The sequence below is a fragment of the Octodon degus genome, unplaced genomic scaffold (assembly GCF_000260255.1).
Source record: "Octodon degus isolate 3935 unplaced genomic scaffold, OctDeg1.0 scaffold00108, whole genome shotgun sequence".
Taxonomy (NCBI): Eukaryota; Metazoa; Chordata; class Mammalia; order Rodentia; family Octodontidae; genus Octodon; species Octodon degus.
The window spans coordinates 1,860,337-1,877,836 of record NW_004524684.1 but is presented as its reverse complement, the minus strand read 5'-3'; the positions used below and the strand labels follow the sequence as shown (position 1 = coordinate 1,877,836).

Here is a 17,500-nt window from a genome sequence, read left to right as displayed (position 1 = left end):
TTCCTTCTTTCTTCCTTCCCTCCATCCCCTCCTTCCCTCCACGTTGGGGACAGAACCCAGGGCCTCACACATGTAAGGCAAATGCCCTTCACTGACATCCATCTGCTGCTCGCAAATGCTCATTTGCAAAACGTCCGAAAGATACTCAGCAAAGTATTAACAGTGACCATCTGGGCACTAAAGTTTTATGTGATTTTAATATTCTTTTTAATCCTCTACTATACATTGCAAATCTCCTGTAATAATTTTGTAATAAGAAAAATATAATAGTGCTGTGCCAGCCCCATCCCCAGGGCACACTGAGATGGCAACTGAGACTAGGCACCTGTAATCCCAGTGCTTGGGAGGCTAAAAACAGGAGGATCGCTAAGAGTCCGCTCTGTGTAGTGAGACCCTATAGACCCTGTACTGCATTAAAAAAAAAAAAAAGTAAATAGTTTCCAAATGCAATCAAATGTAAGTCCCACAGGCAACTCTACTTAAAAAATAATTCAAATACTGATGGCCAATTCTGGGGTGCCGCCCTGGCTCAGTCCCAGCTAGGGGAAGCAGCACCTACGGCAGCTGCACTCATCCACTGGACCCCACCTTCTCACCCTCCCTATCCACAGCCACAACCCCAATACCACCAAATGCATCGTTCATGACCTGACCAGTGGGACTAACGCAGCTGCCACACAGCACAGCTATGTGACCTGGGCAGTTAGGAAGAGCACGTCAGAATGCAGACTGAGGCAAGCCAAAGCCTTATGGCAGCCATGAGGCCGCACGCCTGCAGAGGTGAGGTGGAGGGCGAGACTACAGGCCTTGGCTTCAGAAGAAGCTGAAGACGTCCCCTGAGCCCCCAGTATACCTGCTTGGCGATTTCAGCCTTCAGTGGCCACTCTTTCCTTCCCCCTTAATTTAGCTCACTTGACAGCGCTATTGATTCTTTAACATCAAACTACTAGTAAAGTACCTAAATAAGTTCACTGGCACTGGTTCTTTATAGAAGTCTTACAAAACAGTGAGGAAAATATTAATTCACACAAAGTAAACTGAGAGTAAAATCATTATGCTTTGCCCTTTCTACTGAACAAGGAGTCATAGTTGTTCGACTGTGGCTCTGCTATCGGGAAAAGCACACCTGTCCCATGCAGCTGTGCCTAACCTGAGGCTTGCATCACAGGCCACCTGCCCTTCTAAAAGTAGAACACAAATAGTTTTAAAGGGAAGTTTTGTTATCTATGGATGAACTAACTATATTATAAATGGCCTAAAACAATTCCTCTTCTTTCAGTGTGACCCAGGCAAATCCCCATTTCTATACACAATACTCCTTCCTGTCAAATGAAAATGGGACACAAAAGCACATGAGACGGGAAATCTGAAGGCAGAAATACCAAAAAAAAGGCTTCCGCAATATCACATTCCACAGCACACACACATGGCCTCGATTAAACGATCCTGAACATATGAAGTGAAAATACTTTAACTTAGTATGTGGACTTAGAGATCAGCTTACAGCATCATAAACTCACCTGCTCTGTAAGTAATATTGAGGTATTGCTATACTTCTTACTTGTTTCTGAGCCCAGGGTAACAAATCTTAAGAGAAAGAGTGTTAAGGAGATGCACCAGATCACCAGCTCCCAGTTGTAGTGGCACTCGAGGAAGATCTCGTGCACGTGCAGCAGCTGAAAATGCAGGGACAGGCAACGTGAAGCAGTCATGTAACTCAAACAACTTCACTGGGAAAAAAACCACACTTTCTACAGACTGTTCGTGAATGTAATACTGCATTCTGAAAATATTTCATAGTCATTATGAAATGCTGTAACGAGAAGTGTACAGAATGATGTAACCCATTGCCCTGGGCTCAGTTTTGTCAAATCTCAATATTTTTCATTACTTGTTTCAGATATTTTAAAAAATAAAATGTCACAAGTTCAGTTAAATCACTTTTAACTTTTCTGCAGCCCTCATCTCCGACCCACAAGCGCTGGCCCCACCGTGAAGTAGAAAACTTTGGGTTTACCTTCCTCGGTAGGTTTTTAAACCCATATATATCCTTAAGCAGTTATTCATGCATAGTAAATTCTATGTCATCACAGCACATCATGCTGCAAGTTTCTTTTTATTCCCCTGAACCTTGTTTGCAAAATCTAGCCACACTTCTGACTAAGTTTAGCTCTAAATGTGTTTATTCTGCTAAAAGATGTCGCATAGTCTGTTTTCACTGTAACCTGATGTCTACCAATTCACACTTCTGTTGCTGCCTACGCCACAATGCTGCATGCAGCAATGAGCACTAATACATGTGCGCACACCTGGGAGACCTTTTCTAGGAGTTAACATCCAGGAGTACAACTAGAACGTTCTACCTTCAACTTCACAAGCTATTACAAATTCATCTCTAAACCAGCTGAACCAATTCACACTCTCGACAACGTTTTGAATTGACTTGCTTTGTTTTTGTCTACACGTATTATTACCCAGCCTCTGAAGATCTGCCAGTCTGGTGGGTAAAGTGTTCTCTCACTGTTCTAAAGCTATTCCCTTCACACTGAGGGAGGATGACTATGTCGCATGTTTGATCCAAGTTCCATGTCTGAGACTTATGTTTCTATGTTTTCTTTCTTGCTATTAAGTTGATTTTATTATTAAAATTACTTACATATTCTAATAAAGGTCCTGTTATTTTTGTAATCTTTTATTTATTTGGTACAGGTTCTTGCTACACAGCTCAGATTTATAGTGATCCTCTTGCCTCAGCTTCCCCAGCACTGGGATTACAGGCATGCACCACCATGCCTGGTTTCACTGGCCAGCACAGCATATGGTACTGGGAATTGAACCCAGTTCCTTGCACTTCCCAGGCAGGCACTTAGACCACTGGGCTATCTTCCCGGCCCAAAAAGTCCCTTTTTAAAGCACATATTTTCCTAAAATCTTTCATCAAGTTCTAGTTTGTTGTTTACAGTTATCTCCTGTGATTCTTAGAATTTTAATTTTTATATATGTTCCAATTAAAATTATTTTTCACACATAAGTCTTTAACCTGCATGAAATGTATTTTTATGTATGACGTGAAGTCATTTTATTTCACTCCAATCTTAACTCATTTGTGAAGCCTTATGTTGATTTATAATGCTACTTTAGGGCCGAGGAGATAACTCAGTGGCATGAAGGGCCTGTCTGGCAAGCATAGGGTCCTAAGTTTGGCAAGCATAGGGTCCCAGTACCTCCAAAGACAAAACAAATAGAGCGAATGATAAGCTCATGGTATAGCAGTTGGCCTAGCATGTGAAAGGCCCTGAATTCAACAAGCACTAGCACACCACCTTATCCCATGTCACATAAGGACTGCTAGAATTCCATTCTGTCTACTGGTCATAGCATACCTATGCCAAAATCATAGTCTGCCTTAATGTTAAGTTCCTCTTCTAAGTCTTTTCTATTTCTGGATTCTTAAAACTGTCTGGATTATTCTTGCCTCTTTGTGATTCCAGATACATTTTAGAAAGTTCTGGATTTGAGTCTCCTAATCTACGAATGTGAGATACCTTCTTTCATAAACTTTTTAAAATAAAGTGTTAATCACATTTCTCCTAAATATGGGAGAAACATGTAAGGTTTCAAACATCTTTCGTTAGATTTATTCATGAGAACCTTGTATTCTTTGCTCCTTGAAAATGCTGCACTTGGCGTTTGGATGCGGACAAGGTCAGCAAGTGATGGCTGATGGCCATGGTCCACTTTAGGCCTGTTTTTCGGTCCTGGAGCAGAGAATAATTGTGTACTGTTTTTTTAAAAGGAAAAGAAGAGAAATACGGAAAGAAAAAGAATGTATTTCAGAGGATGTTAAGTGTCACGAAAATCTAAAATACTCTCTAATGTTTACAGATGGCATTTGACTAATTCCTATGTAGAAACCAAATTGATCTTTAACTATGATATTATACCTGTTTTTGTTGATCTTGTAAAACTATTACAATATTTTTATATAGTTATTCTATTTACTTATTTAATTTATTTTGGTTCCAGAAATTGAAGCAGTTTTTTTTTTTTTTTTTTTTTTTTTTTTTGTGGTACCGGGGATTGAACTTAGGACCCTGCCCTTGCCAGGAAGGCACTTATTCTACTGAGCTATCTCCCTGGCCCTGAAGCAGTATTTTTAATAGTACCCAGAAAACCACTTACCTATCTTGCAAAAAAAAATTATTATTTTTTGTTTTTGATTTTTTTGTTTGTTTTTTTGGTGGAACTGGGGACTGAACTCAGACCCTTGCGCTTGCTAGGGAAGCACTTATTCCACTGAGCCATCTTCCCGGCTATTACTCCTTTAACCTGAACTCCTCCCAAGCAGTTTGTTCACTGTGTTGAATGCCAGTGACTATATTTCTAACTTCTTTGAAGTAGCTTGGGGCTTTTTCAGATCTCTCTGTGTATTCTTTTCTCACATCATTATCTATGTCTTTAACCATTTTTAAACAAATTTATAGCACCTATCTGATCAGTCTAGGAGATCTAAGCTTGCTTATTTACTGATCCAATGACTCACTTGGAATTTCTTTCTTCAGGCTTTTAAACCTGATGTGGCTCTCTCTGTGGAAAGCCTGTGAAGTCCAGGGGAAGTCTTATCCCCAGTCAGTCTTGGTTTTGTTGCTGCTTGGTGTCCGTGGGCCTAGGACCACTTTTTATATTAATTTCTTGACACAGTAAGGACAAGATAACATATATGATGCCAAATTGAACCCTTGGTCTATACAAAGGGCAGACCTACAATTACATGTTTTCAGCAGGGACATTCCCCCTCCTTACCATCCAGTGCCCACATAAAGGCAAAGCTTCTTCCCTGTCCTCCTGCTTGATGGCCACACTGGTTTTCTTCCTATGTTTCTGCAGAGGCTGTGGCCCTGAGGCTGCACATGTCGGGAGGTCTGCAGGAAGGCCTTGGCCCCTCACCTCAAGTAGGCATGAAATTTAAGGCACTGTGGCACTAAGACTGACCATGCCTGGCACCCTTTCACCCCTGGGCCACCATGAGCTCCTGCATTTTCATCTTCACTGCTGTCAACTCAGATGTGTACACAATACACATACAGCAAACATAAGCTGGGCTTCACCTCACCGGCAGTGCTCAGTGTGTGGAAGCAGCCTTCTCAGGTAATCTCTCTCACTGGGAAGCAGCACTGTGCAATGCACTTCGCAGCACAGAGTGGCTCCACAGGACTTCTGCGTTTCCTGACTAATCTTAACCACCGAGAATTCTTTTTCAGAGCATGTGCCAGTCAAGACAGAGATCCAGATATAAGAAATTTTAAAAATTATTATTCAGTGTGAATTAACCTGACATTAGTGGAACAACTTCAAAACTCTTACTGGTTCGTGTTCGTTTTAGGATACAAAGATAATCAGGTGGATTCTAGACAAAAATTACTATATATGTTCATTCAACAGACATTGGAGCATATGCTCATGACACAGAGGCAAGTAAGATGCATTTTCTTATTCTGCTGGAAAAAATAAAGTGCAAAAGGCATTTCAAAACTCATTTGTCCAAGTAGGTTTAGTTATATTATTATATTTCTAAAAAGCCTTATAAAACATAGTTAATGATTTAATTTCAACATGTAACAAGTCAGCTCACCTGGGCACAACAGATAAATACAACTGAGATGGTCAACAGGAAAGCAGATGAAACTATTACATCAACAGATCTCTGTGGACCACGACGCTAGAGGGAGGAAAAGAGGGAAAATACTTTTACATACATTTATTAGTTAGCAGCTAATGTACATGCTTTCAATTAAGATGTTAATGTATCATTGCAGGTTGGCTATAACTTACAATGTTGAAAATATATCTAACATATCTGATGACTTTTTAAACTGCTAATATTTCCTGACAATTTGAAACACAGTAAGTCTGTAAAGCAGAATCCATAGCATAACATCCAAATATTTCTTCTCTGTCTAATGATATAATCATTTATTCAATAACTGCTTCTTGAGCACCTGCTCAAAACTAAACAGTGTGCCAGATGTAAGAAACAGAGAACAAAAGACCAGAGCTCTGCCTCTACAAGTACCAGTAGGGGGCATGACATCCAACTCAAAACCAGATACAGTACATGTGGTGAGTGGTAGAAAGGAAAAGTACAGCAAGGACGCTTCAGATAACTGCTGGGGAAACACACTGAGACAGGGTTAGGAATGAGAGACATTTACACAAACTCAGGCAGGGGCAGGGGGGCAGGAGGCAACGATGTAGGCAGAAGAGCATGTACAGGAGCACAAAGCAGAAAGGATCACAGTGCACTTAGAGAAATGAAGTGGTCTGGAGGATTAGAGAGGGAAGTGTTTCAAAATGAGCCAATGACAGCCAGATGAAGGAGGGCCTGGGCCGTGAACAACAGCACAAATCACACACAGTGAGATTTTATTCTTTATTCTAAGGGTAGAGGAAAATTTTTTTAAAGTTAAAGAGTTATATGGTGGGCCCACATTTTTAGGAGACTGAAGAAGGGAAATGTGAAAGCTGGCAGGCCAGTACAGGGGCACCTGAAGAAGCCCACAGAGAAGATGAAGCGAGCTGCAAGTATGACAGGAGAAAAAGAACTATAAATAGAGTCGTTAGCATCTAGAAGCAGAAAGGCTAGGAACTGCTGCTAAAATGCATGCTGGAAATCAAGAGGACAACTCTCAAGAATAAGTCCTAGGTCTTGGGTTTACACATGTCCTTGCCAAGGGGTAGTCCCTAAGATTTCTAATTGTGACCTGATCAACAGTAATGGTATGTGGTCAACATTCAATAAATGCTTGTTGAATAAAATCATCAGTGTATAAGAGAACTCAGTACCAACTCAGGGTTGACGAGGAAGGGAAATGCTGTGTGGATCCTCACTAACTCAGCGACAAAGAGCAATGCAGCCCTCACACAGCGAAACCTCATGGGGAAGAAGAGCAATCTATGCCAATTTGCAACATTTCCCAAAGAAGACTAAGAAAGTTGGATTTAACAAGTTAAATAAACAGAACAATAAATTTTTAAACTTAAAAAAGCTAATAGCACAAACTAAAAGTTTTTTTATTATTATAAAAATATTTTTAAAAATAAAAATATTAAACATTGGTGTCAAGATACTTGGCCCTGGGGCCAATTTTAATAACAAATATAATATTTTAAGCAAAATATTTTTTCAATTTGCATGACTAAATATAATGAGGTTCACTATTATATGATTCACTGCTATTCAGCCCAAATTGCAGAAAACAAAAGTGTTGCTAAAACTAATTCAACCTTTTCTCTTTTTTTTAACTAGTTTCCCTAACTTAGTTCCATAAACAGGAGAACTGTTAAAAAGATTTAAGAAGAGAATAGCATGGAAGGAATGACTTGGAATTGCAAGCTAAAAGTTCAAAATAGCAATAGGTCACATCAGCGAGGAAATGCATTAGACTTTTTGAGATTCTTTTCTAAGCAGCTGGCTCCCTCTGCTGGTTGGCGATGACCATTCTAAGTAGAAACCAAATCTCTAACAGAGCTTTTGCATGACAAGTTGGAGACTGCATGTCTGCAGGCAAGCGTATTGGCAAAGAAACTGGAGCTATCAGAGGGAGCCAGCATTTCAGGAATACTTGCATCACTACCATTCTACCTTAAGATAGGAACGGAGAGATAGCCACATTTTTATATTCTGTACTTTCTTCAACCGGAAATGAGGAACCTCAGATTTTCGAGCCCTCCTTGCAGATGTTAAATGTCCAAAGAGTTTTGCAAAAAGCAATCGCTAAAAAAGATTAAGATGGGGATTAATTTTCAAGTAGATTATCATAAAAAACAACAAAAATGAATTGTTATGATTTTATTTGGTTAAGTAATATAAAAGCAAAATAAAATAATTAGGTCAAATGATTTAGTTTGAAACACTAAACCACTTCAGGAATACTTTAAACATTATGAAAAGGATAAAATATTCTATTTAAAAGTTTATCTTATACCCACCTGCTTATAAGTTCTTTCTGCTACACAGAGCAAAAAAAAGAAAATCCATACAAGAGATACACGAACCACAAAACTTATTATAACCATAGAGAGAACCATGACATCTTCATTAGAACCAAATGCAATCACATAAAGTTCTGAAGCAGAATGTGCTGTGAGTTGTTCCAAGTCTGTGGCTTGAGAGAGCCGAAAAACAAATGGTGTTAAACCTAAGATTAGAGAGATTGCATTTCCAAAAATCTGGTATCCTATTCCTGGTATATGGTTGTTCACCTTAAGGAGAAAAAAAGGTACAGAAATTAGAATTAATTCCTATTGAGCCTTATTTTGTTTACAGCAATAGGAAATCATTTTGTTAGGATATATTTTATAGTGAAATTTAAGAACGTATTACACATAATTAGTTTTGCAATAATTATTGGATTTTAATTTAGGAAGAAGTAAAACAATTTCCTATCTCAGTCTCACTCAGATTCTGAAAAATAATTCTATGTGTCTCACTGTTCTACAAGTTCAGAACACTCACAAACACTGCAAAAGCAGCAGAAGGAGAACTTACACCCACTTACAATGCAGGCCAGAAGGGCTGGCCAAATAGCTCATGGATTAAAGCACCTACAAGCAGGCGCAGGGGCCAGGGGCTTGATCCCCAGGCCTGCTGCCAGCCCTGCCCCTGGTGAGCACTGAGATAGTAGCTGAGACTGGGCATGGTGGGACTATGAGTCAGATCTAGTAGTGAGGCCTGAACACTCTGTAGACCCCTTCCTAAAATACAAAAAAAAAGTAGACTAGAAAGGGGATCTTAGCTAACTCTCATATACTTTAGGTAAGTGAGCCTATTCCTCAAAGTTATCTTCTAGTTCATAGATTAAGCTTCAGAGCACCACTAGATCCAAGCTTCCAGAGAGAACTTGCTGGAGTTTTAACTGTCAGCCTGAGATACATAAAAGGCATACATTAATTTCTAGATCCACTTGCTTTAATTCATGGTCTATAAAAAAGGACAAGAATTCAAGTATAGCAGTGCATCAAGGAAAGTTAGAATTGTAGTTTAGACCATGCCTAGTTGTCCAGAGAAATAAGGAAATTGGTAAGATAGCAATTATCTGGCATAGGAAATAATTTAAGAGACATTAAAATTAAAATCCACAATATTTATACAATACTTCTTTACACTCAAGATTTTTAATACCCTCTGCACTACTTCTATATAGTTAAGTAAGCAATCCAGTACAAAGACAAATTGTTTCGTTTTGAAGTGTGGGGTATTAAAAAATAAATGAAGCATTAAGGGTGATACAGAAGAGTAAGCCTTCTTTAACATCTGTGTATATCTAGCAGCTTCTCGAATCTATCCACTGAAAGCAAGAAAGAGAGTAACATAAAAGAGGAAAAATTTAACTGCACTATCTATTCTTAGTCAGAGGAGTGAAAGACTATGGTGGCTTGGCGACCAGTCACTGTTGAAATAGCAGACAGACCCATACAAGGATTTTCCTGAGGGAAAAAATGACGTGACGCAGGGCGATAGGCCTCTAATTGGTAGGCACGGACTCTGCACTCAACTGTAACAATAAAGGCCACAACTCACTCTGTTCATGATCATCCCACTGATCTCAAGCACAGACATGTCTGCTTTTTTGCAGTCGTTGCCTTCCCACACGATCGCGCTTATCTTTTCCAATCCTGGGTGAGAGCTATGGAGCCAGGGCAGATGACTCTACGAAGAAATTAACAGAAAGCGGTGAATCTATCTGTCACATTTCATAAATAAAGTCCATTTATAAACCTATACATACAGCTATACACTTAGTTTTAATAGCTAAAATTTGATATACATTTACCACATTAATGGAGCACACACACCTGTACAGTGGCTCTTAACACACCATTTCAACCACACTAATATGCCAACAAAATTAGTATGCATCTCAAACTTAAGAAGTAGAGCACAAAAATGTAGAACTTTTAGGCAATAGATAGTAGGCAACATGGCATTAAAAAATAAAGGTATTCAGTTGTCAGTCTATGTAGCTTCAAAATAGTCCTGCTGAAAGAAATGGAACTGAAACTGGCCACACAGGTCACGGCCCAACTAACGCAACATAAGAGAGTAACAGATGAGACGGGACCCTCTCTGCAAGCCTACACACTGCCACAATCTCATCCTGAAAGAAACTCTTCCTCATGCTTACCTTAAGTGTCTGATTCAGTTACTTTTATGATATTTTAATCTAGAATTTCTCTGAAGTGTCAGTTTAGCATTTTTCCCCAGACAGGGCTAACATTGTGAGCTGAAGCACATAAAACTAGAACTAGTCTTTGATGTGGGATAAAGCATCTCTCAGTGTTTCAAGGAGTAAGAGAAAAGAGCATAATCAAAAACTTCTGTATGAAGAATCAGATATTTAAAGTTTTTATTTTGCTACAGATCTATCAATAATAGAATAAAACTTGAAAAGAGAATAAATAGTTGGGTTAAAGGTAGAAAGAGAACTGATGAAATAGTAACCATTACCTAACCAGAATTTGAGAGGAAAACTAACATGAAAAGATAACAGAATGGATTTATTTGTATCACCATATTTCTACCTTATAATCTTTTAATGACTACTATACTTCTCTCCTACATTTTATAAAAAGATTATTCATAGGAAAATAGACCATGGTTCTTTGACTTTCTATTTTTTTTAATTTTACTTATTTGTGTTTGTGTGTGTGTGTGGCCAGCTCAGCCCACCAGGGGGCGGGGCTGGCTGGCATGTGGTGCTGGGGGATTGAACCGCGGTCCCTGTGCTTTGCTAAGGTTGTTTTAAGTAGGTGCTTTAGACCACTGAGCCATCTCACCAGCCCCTGACTTTCTAATATTAAATTTTTACAATATTAACTTTTAAAATAATGAATAGAAGAATTTTACATGATATTATTTTTGGAGGACACAATGTGATTAAACTATGGTAAATGTTTCTGTACATTTAAGAGATGTAATTTTTCCTCTGGGAAATGAAGTCACCCTGACTCATTTTAACTGAAGTTGTCTAATAACAAACTGTAAGAAAACGGGTGGAAAATCTGTATCTTTTCCAAAGGTATAAGATTTTAAGGTATTTATTTCGCTATTTGAGGGCCTCTAGAGCTAAGAGATAGTACTTATTATCAATTTCTTCAAATGACATTTCATAACATCCTCAAAAAATTCCAACTTGGACAGAAATAATTTGCATCAAAATACAGTATACAGCAAACTTTTCTGTAAATTTCATCATAGTAGAAAAACAGTGGAACCAAAGAGCTAGAAACAAGAACAGGAACCTGAATGGAAAGAGTGCGGAACATGGGAGGCACAGATTTTAGCCATGGATTTACAGATCACCTTTCTCCTCCAGTCTCAAGTACTAAAGATCTTCCCAGTTACACGAAGAAATGCCAATCAATACCAACAAGGTCAAGCTAGTGACAAAAATGAGAAATCAACCATTTCCTTTTTGTCCTTCCAAAAGAACTTAACGTTGTACTCAGTCACCTTCCCAAGTAGTCTAACAGCATTTAATATTATTTTTCAATTGTAGAAAGCAAAAGAGAAGACAGCAATTAGAAAAAGATATAGTTTACTGAAAGAAGCCTGTAACTCTGTGTGTGTGTGTGCGCGCGCGCGCACGCACACACACACACACACACACACACACAGGTGTGGACATGTGTGTTAAATGTATACTAAAAGCCATCTCACTGGGACCTGCACAGCCTACAGTATACGCAGAGTAACATCACTGGAAAAGGCTCAGGGAAAATATCAGAGCAAATAATTAGATTTTCTAATTTTACCATATAGGGTCTTAATAATGTTTTCAAACTAAAATCTGGAACTCTTAATGATTGTGTATCTGTATCACAACTGCTTTACCCCTTGTTCACTCAAAACTGCCTGAAAAGTTTAGCACTTAAATGGAGGCCTATGTTTGATTTCTAATAAATTCACCATGACTACTTTACTGGTGTTTCCAACTATACAAAGGCAGTCACTAAAATCTGGCCTTCCCTACTAAAAAATAAATACCACGGGTATGTACCTAAAGCCATAACTATAGCAGGAAATTCTCTCTGGGAGAAATGTATTTTTCTTTTAACAAAGAAAATAAGCAATAAAACCACACTCTTGGGGATGTTCTGACTAAAATATACTAACTCAAATGGTCATGGTTGCTTCATCTTTACAGTAACTATCTTTACGGTGGGCAGGAAAGGACCCTGCAAAGCTAACACAGACCTTGGCCAAACAAGAACCCTGTAGCTTTTCACTCAGGGAGCTAATGTCCCTTATTTGACTACTAATAAAACTAAACATAATCTCCCTTTTGTTAGAAGCCCAAGAATAAGAAATATACATAAAAATTACAACTTTAATGCAAAAGCAACAGAAGTTTTAGTAAACATAATTACATATGCAGAGTAAAATATTTTAAATGTTTTTATAAAAAAAGAAGTAGCATAGTATAATAAGACAGGGCCTGTTCATTCTTTATATACATATAAATATATATATATATATATATATATATATATATGTTTTGTTTTGTTTTGTTTTGTTTTCTTGCTTGCTTGCTTGCTTGTTGTTGTTGACACAGGGTCTCGCTACGCAGTTTGACTCCTAGTGATCCTTCTGTCTCAGCCTCCCCAGCACTGGGGTTATAGGCTTGAGTCACCACACACAATCTTAGTGGCCAGCACACCATGCCTGGGGTTCTGGGGCTGGCACAGCATGTAGTACTGGGGATCGAACTCAGGTCCTTGAACTTGCCAGGAAGGCGCTTAGTACACTGATCCCCCAGCCTGAGTTTATTCATTATGGACACCATAAAACTACTGTTTAATCATTTACTAAAGGTCTAGTTGGGCAAGGTGGCACACACCTATAATCAAAAGGATCTTTGTGAGTTTGAGGCCAACCTGTGCTACACAGTGAGCTAAAGGTCAAGGTCAGTCTAAACTACATAGTGATACCCTGTGTCCAAAAAAAAACAAACAAACAAAAAAAAAAACCAACCCTCAGAAATGCCTATAAGAATGTTCTTATTAAAAAATTTAAATTTGTTCTACATCTTCACTCAGCTAAGTATTTATTAAACACATACTAGGCAATGTTTGACATGGTGGAGCACAACACTGCTCATCATGTTGCTGGGGAAGAGTTCACAGGCCCTTCCTGCCTCCTCCGTTCCAGTGGTTAAGCTCGTGAGGTGTGAGGCCGCTGGGCGCACAGATGACTCGGCTTGGCCCACACCCTAGCGTCTCAAGCATCGCTCATCCGTCATTTCTCCACATACAAGGATGATCAGCTGCTCCAGGCCACACCCTGGCCCTGTCACCACATAGAACTCTTCTACTTCTAAAATGAGTCAGGGACCACAGCTTCCCACCCTACAGGTCTCTCGACCTTCCTCTCTAAAATGCTTGTTCCTTGAGCACACTCATTCTCCAACTCTTGAGTTTTGCATTCTCCTCGGCCCCACATAACACCCTTTCTCCTGGCCTTTAGTGACTAAGCACCTACTCTGTCACACCCTAGTCACACTGGTAAACTCTGAGCATGAACTTTCTTGTCTATAAAATGAAAAACCACATTCCATAGGTTGTAAGGACTGTATCACATATGCATACTGATTATTTTGCCAAAGGCAGACATATAGCAAAGGCTTATTCAATCTTCAACGCTTATTCAATGCAGCTTAAGTGCCTGCATGGCAAGTGCAAGGTCCTAAATTCAATCCCTGGCACCAAAAAAAAAAAAAAAAAACAGAAACTTATATTCTGGAAAATATCATCTACCTGTGCTGCACAACTATGAATTCATGATTTCAGATTCCAGCTGGACCGTCAAGGAAATGGGGACATGATCCTTTAACATATTCACTGGCTTGAACCATATGCACAACAACCTCTTCCTTCCTTGTCCTCCCCACAAATGCTCACCTCACACCTTCATCACCATCCAGCGCGGCCCATGATGGCCCCTCCTTCCTGTGCATAGACCCTCAGTTCCCACAGTGCACAGAGGTTGGGCGATCGGACACTAACTCTGTCAGTGTCCTGCTTGCTTCTCATTCTCTTACTCTCCCAGCAAACGTGCGCTCTGCTTCCTGTCAATGGCTAAGCTTTCCTTGTCAGTGGCACATGCTCCCCACCCCCCAATCCTAAGAAGCCCTCATTCAACTAATCACCTTTCTCTGCAGTAGCTTCAGGTCTTTCCCCCTGGTTTTCTTGAACATATCAACATGCTCTGTAGCTCTTCTTGGGGGAAGTGGGGGCCAAAACACTCTTTCAGGGCCCGCCAAATAGCTCAGTGGATTAAAGCACCTGCTTAGGCAGAAGCAACAGCTGGGGTTCGAATCCAGGCCTGCTGTGCTGGCCCTGCCCCCGGGGCATGCTGAGATGGTGACTGAGACTGGGCATGGAGGCATGCACCAGTAATCTCAGCTCTTTGGGAGGCTAAACACAGAGAATCACTACGAGTCCGATCTATGTAGTGAAACCCTGTAGACCCTTACTAAGAATACCACAAAAAAAAAAAAAAAACCTCTTTCAACTCCATTTCTCCATCCAACTACTCATTTATTTCAAACTTTCAGGTTTAATTTTCATTCTAGTAGAAAAAGTCCCTCTATTGTGCTTTAAAATTGTGCCTTTTATTCTTGATATTTTCCCTTTTAATGGGGACTTTAAATTAGCACACACACACAAAAAAAAAAAAAAAAAAACCCACCACGAATAAATAAGCAAGCTGTTGGAATTTTGACATACAAAGCAGGAATAATTGGTGCCTTGGATTCCTGCCTTTAATGATGGTGTTTAGAGGTGTAACCACCGAGAGCTGAAAGGATAGAAGATAAAAGGAAGTAATGCCCAGAGGAGGACAGAAAGAGAGCAGAGCTTGCTCTTTCCACCATGTGAGAAGACAGGAAGATGATCATGGTCTACAAACAAAAGAGGGACTCCACCAAGAATCCAGCCACGTTGGCACAAAGTCCACCTGATCAATCCTGAACTTCCAGCCAGCAGGAACTGGAGAAATAAATGTTGTATTTAAGCCATCTCATCTGTGGTATTCTGTGATGGTGGGAAATACTTTGTAACTACTCCTCATCAGATAAAAAAATATATTCTACAGCTATCTTTCTAAAACCTTTTATAGACAGGATTTGATGAGTGGGATAAGAGGTGAGGGGGAGGAAGAGTGAGGATTCTAAATGGTCAGCAAGGGTAGATACACCACTCAGCACCACAATTTTGTTTTTAAATGTATTTGAGATAGAGTCTCACTACACAGCTCAGACTCATAGTGATCCTCCTGTTTTCAGCCTCCCCAGCACTGGGATTACAAGCACCACAACTTTAGAGCAGCAGGAGGAAGATTTATAAGGGCAGATGGGAAGCATGGTGCAATTTAGGGTACTGCTAGGGCAATGAAATGAAGATGATCCACAGAACTGGTGTTCGATGCAGTACCCTAATTCACATGTGCCTAAAAGGTCCGGCAGTTCAGAATGAGATGCTCTTTAGTCAGCCATGATGGTGTACAACTGTGATCCCAGCACTCCGGAGGCTGAGGCAGGAAGGTCAGCATGAATTTGACGGCAGCCTGGGCTACACAGGGAGTTCAAGATTGGCCTGACTACACATCCTGTTTCAAAAAACTAAATTAATCAAAAGATAAAAACAAATGAGATCTTCTTGAAGGGTTCATTCTAGATTGTGAAGATTTAGTGTTAAAAAAGGGAAAGGTTTATTTAACGTTTTTCATATCAGTTACATGATTAAGGACTAATATTTTGAATATAACTGGTTAAATAAAATATGAAAGTTATTTTTACTTTTTGAAGAATCCTTAATGAGGTTAATAGAAAAATGAACACGACCTATGTGGCCCATATTTCCACTGAACAGCATGGCTGTGGTGCTCAGAATGTCATTACGATGTTGGTGAGTATTTGGGAATCAGAACCATAGAGGCAGAGTTGACACCAAGGTGTCCATGAATCTGAGGATGAAGGGTGCAAAATGGGAAGGGGACCAGGGTGCCCACAGCACAATTCAACTCATAAAACCCATGAGACTGTAGGCCACGCAAGAGACAGCCACAACTAGAACACTGAGACTACACATTCTAAGGAAGCCAGACCACAGCTTAGGTGAAAAGAAAAAGCTGTAACATTGTCTTAATTCAACACAAATTTTTCTTCACCTCTATAAAATCTGTACATACATTCAAAAGAGCTCAACTGATTGCCCCATGTAATCCAACACTGTAAACTAACCTGATGGAAAGGGTCGTCTCTATATTCTTTTTTCACACATGGGTTAATGTGAGGATTGTCCACATCTGTCTCACTGGTACAAGATGAACGGCATTCTGCACAATGTAACAAGTCTTCCCATAATACATCTTCTGTTTCAGACTCTGGCCTTGTGCTCTCAGAATCCTGTCTGGAACTTGAACAGCGAGAGCTGCAACTAGTACCCGATTTAGGGGCATCCTGAAATCAAGATAGTCTTTGACATTAATACAATTTATGTATCCTTTTCAACTAAAAGGATTTCATCAGACCCATATATTGCTACTTTTCCCAAAATAAACACTGTCAAAAGACAGTGGAAGAGGTAACAAAACACTAAGAGTACATAATTTTTAAGGAATAACAAAATGCTCTCACATCAAAATTTACTTGATTTCATACTTCAACTAGGGTATTTTGCTTACAAAACTGTGCCTATTTTGTGTTAAATTTTGTATGAGGTTCAGAATTCAGGAAGGCAGAGGTGGTCTTAGTTTATATGGTCTGCACAGTATAGTAACCTTCTTCAATATTCTTTAAAAGTATTTTCTCACTCTAGGATTTAATAACAGGAGTAGATGACATTTATCTACAGTCTTTGCTTCCCAAACTGAAATTTAAAATTGATAACCTAAACCAAGATGGTAACTGGAGACGCATATTCTTAAGATAATTTGTGGTACAAAATAAAAAGCTAAAATCCACAAGTGACACCTAAACATTTTATCCTCGTTTTTAATGAACAAAATATGACTTGAGTAAAATCCTAAATTTTTAAAATGTCTACTAAATAGAGTGGTAATGGTAATACCCACCCTTATAACCAACTATGCTCAACATTTTGGATTTGTTTCTGTCTTCTGCCACTACGGTTTGTCAGTCCTACCACTACGATGTTTCATATGCTTTCCTTTGTCTTTCCTGTGACTGTTGGAATTCAGATTTTATCATTCACATCTTAACTGTGAAAAGTTCCTCCTAACTGATCCTTACTTTTCTTTCCAAATTAATCTGACTGACAGATGCCTCTCACCCAACTCTCCCTGCCATGGTTTCTTGGTCCCCTCTCCGGGGTTAAAGCTCAAGTGCCACATTCTGACCCACTCCTTTTCTGCAGTGGTAGCAGTCTCCTTTCTACACATGAGATATAGATAGATAGATAGATAGATAGATAGATAGAT

The 17,500-nt window shown here is 39.4% G+C and overlaps 1 protein-coding gene across 10 annotated transcripts in view; it reads right to left on the bottom strand.

Moving 5' to 3' along the window:
• Nucleotides 1-17,500, bottom strand: part of Phtf2 (putative homeodomain transcription factor 2) — a 135,424-nt gene that overhangs the window by 3,678 nt on the left and 114,246 nt on the right. For 8 of the 10 annotated variants that reach the window (XM_023724287.1, XM_023724290.1, XM_023724288.1 and 5 more), the window contains 6 exons: nucleotides 16,302-16,520; nucleotides 9,581-9,709; nucleotides 7,990-8,262; nucleotides 7,643-7,774; nucleotides 5,633-5,719; nucleotides 1,521-1,676 (listed from right to left, as the gene is read on the bottom strand). In XM_023724287.1, coding sequence (XP_023580055.1) covers nucleotides 1,521-1,676; nucleotides 5,633-5,719; nucleotides 7,643-7,774; nucleotides 7,990-8,262; nucleotides 9,581-9,709; nucleotides 16,302-16,520 — 996 coding nt within the window. Of the gene's footprint in view, nucleotides 1-1,520; nucleotides 1,677-5,632; nucleotides 5,720-7,642; nucleotides 7,775-7,989; nucleotides 8,263-9,580; nucleotides 9,710-16,301; nucleotides 16,521-17,500 lie in introns of those variants that run through there. The other 2 variants (XM_023724294.1, XM_023724295.1) reach the window with 2 other exon arrangements.